Below are 3,796 nucleotides of genomic sequence, written 5' to 3' on the forward strand. Positions count from 1 at the left end.
AGATCCGGGTGATCCCGGATCTCCCCTCCTTCCGCCGCGCCCTAAAGACATGGCTTTTTCAACAAGCGGGTCTGGCCTAGGGAATTTTAGTGGGGTTTTTAAGGGTAATTTTAAGGGTAATTTTAAATGATTGGCCTTTTCAAATATTTTCTTTTAATTTGGTTTTAATGTAGATATTTATTGTATTGTGGTTTTATAAAGCTGTGAGCCGCCCTGAGTCCGGTGAGGAGAAGGGCGGGGTACAAATTAAATTATTATTATTATTATTATTATTATTATTATTATTATTATTATTATTATTATTATTATTATTATTATTATTATTATTATTATTATTAAAGTTGCCAAGTTTGGAGACTGCTAAAATAGTCTACTGACAGCCAACATCTGATATTATTTGCAACTGGCAGTCTACAAAAAGGATCACTGCAAGTCTATTTGGCATTACATGGTAGTCACTCTTAAATAAAAAATTAAAAAGAAAAATATTCTCTTCTACAAAGGCTGGCTTTCCATGATGATACATTTTCTGAATATCTACCTTCGAGCTTCCAGCAGAATGAAGGATAAAGAACGATGTTCACAGCAGTTTCAGTTATTGCCAGGAACCAAGACAGTAGGCTTAAATCGGAAAGGATTATTTGCCCAGTCACTGCCGTTGGATTCACTTGGTATGCTAAGATATCATTTGAATAATTCAAACTGGGCTTAATAGGCTGCCTGATCCCAGATGCTATGGGGTTTTTTTAGCTTTCGTTTATCACTGTGCTGTTCCGTCTTTCATATTCAAAGAGAAAAGGTATTTTGGAGCACGTGGGGATGGACCTTAACATCTGCCAGCAGCTGCTCAGAGTAACTATGCCTTGTCTTGAGGTCATTCATCTGAGGTCTGCAGCCACAACAGGGACCCAGGGAAGAAGGCATTTTGTTTAAAGCGCTGCCAACAAGCATTGAATGGACAGTTCTGTGTGCTCCAAAGCCTATTTTTGCCTTTGAATCTGGAGCACTGCATAACCCTCCTACCCAGATTAGATGCAGAATTTACAGGCTCCTGCCAACTTTCTGCAGCCCCCAGAGTATTTATGAAAAGGGAAAAAAGATAAAATAATCATTTTATTTGTTTCTTTGTTTGCTGAGTTGCTTGGTTAGGAGGAATAAGATGGAGGGAATTAAAAACTGAATTGGTTGACTTTAATCCCATTTAACCCTTCTCATTCTCCCCACCACAGCCCTGTTGAGTTGATTTGTCATAGTAGTTGGGGCTAAATGGAAAAAAAATGATGCCAAAAGCTACCTTGAAGCACTAATTCCTTCTCTCCACCGCCCATCTCGATTCAGACCAAAGATTTTGATCCAGACCTATCAGATGATGAATGGCATCTATGGCCCCATTCCTTGATTCTAAGGGATTGAAGTATAAGGAACTTGTGGACTTCTGGCTTGGGGTTTTGTGCAAACATAGTCTATTGCAGTCTGTTCAATCAACTTATTAAATAAGACATGATACAGTGTCATGTGCCAATCCAACTGCTTCATTTGGAAGCCAGTTTCCAAGATTTCACCCGCCCAGAATTCCCTTTGGTAGATGGGCAGCTATATAAATGTAGGAGAAGAGATGGCAGAACCTGGGGACAGAATGAAAAGGGGGATCAGCCTAGAATCCTTACATAGCCATAAAAGAACTAAGTCCAACCCCTCTGAGTGTCATTAACTCTTATCTAACTCTTAGAGATGCAGACCACTAGTTGAGAAGATTCTTGTGCATAAGCTTTTAGCAATAAATCAAGTTAATTGAACCTTGACATGTGGACTTGGTCTTTCGTGCTTGCCAATAAATTTGTTTAGTAAAAAACAATTATTTTAATATGAGTTGTTGTGGTTCTTTTTTAATGTTGGATGCAAAAGCTAATAAAGAACATGTTTGTAATACTGCCATCCTAATTTGTGATTATAAAAACATTAATAGGAATTTTTTTCTTTCTCTTTTTAAATTCTTGATTTTCTAAACTATTTAAAAATAGAACGTTAATAATTTTTAAACTACTGTATAATGCATAAAAAGTAAAAGAAAGATGAACAGTATATTCCACAAAACAGACACAGGAAGGTTCTGATTTCAAATCTTCTATGCTTGAGTAGGATTAATGATTTCCTTTGTACATAGATCTTTTTTAAAAAATAAATTAAGTCAGACTGAGTGAGAGAAAAATATTGTTTAATATTACACACACACACACACACACACACACACACTCCAGGCTTCCATCTCCTGTGCTTTTTTATTATTTTTGACTGGAGAAGACAAGGATTCAATCCTTTGGGATTTAAAACACACTCACTGCACCAACCTATGGTCATCTTGCAACTGAACACATCTAATCAATTTGTCTTCAGTAACTATTCAGACTTTTCCCCCCTAGAGACCTCTGGAACTGAATATGGAAAATATATGTGTTCCTCACTAGACTTGAACAATCTCTTAAACGTTGGCTATCACCTATAAACCTCTTTGGGGTATGAGATGGTACCGAGATGTCTCAGGAACTGCCTGGCAAAATGTGATTCTGCTTGTCCAGTCCAATCATCTAAACCAAGGGTGTCAAAGTCGCAATGTCACGTGACGTGTCGTGACGTATAGTGACTTTTTTCCATTGCCGGCAATGGGGTGGGTGCAGTTTTGCCATGACGCATCTGGCCCGCGGGGCGGCAGTTTGACACCCCTGATCTAAAGAGAGATTGCTTGAAGATCCCACAGCCAGGGGAAGTACTTTCAGCTATCAGCTGAGTGTGGCAGATGTTTTTGGTAGTAGCACCCATATTCTGCTTTTTCTTGTAGCCCTGACCCTCCATACATTTTGCAATGCTTTGAAAACCATTCAGGTCAGGCATACCTCTGATTTGGGTGAACTGCGGGTGACCATCCATTATTTTGATTACATATTGTGGGTTTCAACCTCGTTGGTTTTTTACTCTCCTCTTGTATACAGTCCAGATTCTGAATTATACAGCAGCTTACAAATACCGGGGGGGGGGAGGGGGGGAGGCAGAGAGTAAAGAAAGAGGCGTGGTAATACCCACCTTAGATGCTTCTGATTCCAGCGGCTGCCTTTGGAGAGTTTCTTTCAACTCAGGCAATTTAGAGGTTTCTTTCTTAAGTGAGGTTGGCTCCACTCTTTCACCTTCAAGTTGCAAGCTAATTCCTTCAGTACACACAGAGAGATCGATGCCATTTGGACTGAGGCTGCAGGGGATAGCTGAGAAAAGGAATTAGAGTGAGTTTAGAAGATAGGAAAGAAGAGAAGGAAAGGCTGTTTTTAGTTGTTGTGCCGTGTTCTATCCTGCACACCTCCAGCATCTCACAAAGGAATGGCCCTTTGAAGTGCGGGTTGAAATGGTAGGGGCATCAACCAGGAGCTAAATGAGTTCGCAATTTTATGGGGCCAAATGGATGTACCCTATGGTTGCACACAGTTTATCAAGGATGCCCTTGATTTGGTGTAACCTGACAAGATGTGTATTCCTCCAAAGTCCATTTTGATTGGTTCTAGCAATTTAAAAAGTGAAATGAAAGAGTTAAGCACAAAAAAGACAAAGGGGTGGTCTAAATTTGGGGGCATATTTATTCTGGAAGACTCTGGGGACCACAAAAGGAATGCTGCTGCCACCACCACCCCATTTTTGTACCTGTGCCCCTTAGCCAAAAGAGGGTATTGACTACACTAGTACTGTTCCTGCAACTGTTTTTATCTTTCATATAAGATGAAGGCCCTGTTCTGGGCCCAGTGCTCTTCAACAT

The 3,796-nt window shown here is 39.9% G+C and overlaps 1 protein-coding gene across 1 annotated transcript in view; it reads right to left on the bottom strand.

The window, feature by feature from the left end:
- SAMD12 (sterile alpha motif domain containing 12) overlaps positions 1-3,261 on the bottom strand; it is a gene marked incomplete at its 5' end in the record, with an annotated part of 68,123 nt that extends 64,862 nt beyond the window's left edge. The window contains one exon of the mRNA XM_029285778.1: positions 3,079-3,261. Within this exon, the coding sequence (XP_029141611.1) occupies positions 3,079-3,261 (183 nt within the window). The remainder of the gene's footprint in view (positions 1-3,078) is intronic.
- Positions 3,262-3,796: the final 535 nt, after the last annotated feature.

This window comes from Protobothrops mucrosquamatus, unplaced genomic scaffold (genome assembly GCF_001527695.2).
Source record: "Protobothrops mucrosquamatus isolate PMUCROS unplaced genomic scaffold, P.Mucros_1.0 scaffold2240, whole genome shotgun sequence".
Taxonomy (NCBI): Eukaryota; Metazoa; Chordata; class Lepidosauria; order Squamata; family Viperidae; genus Protobothrops; species Protobothrops mucrosquamatus.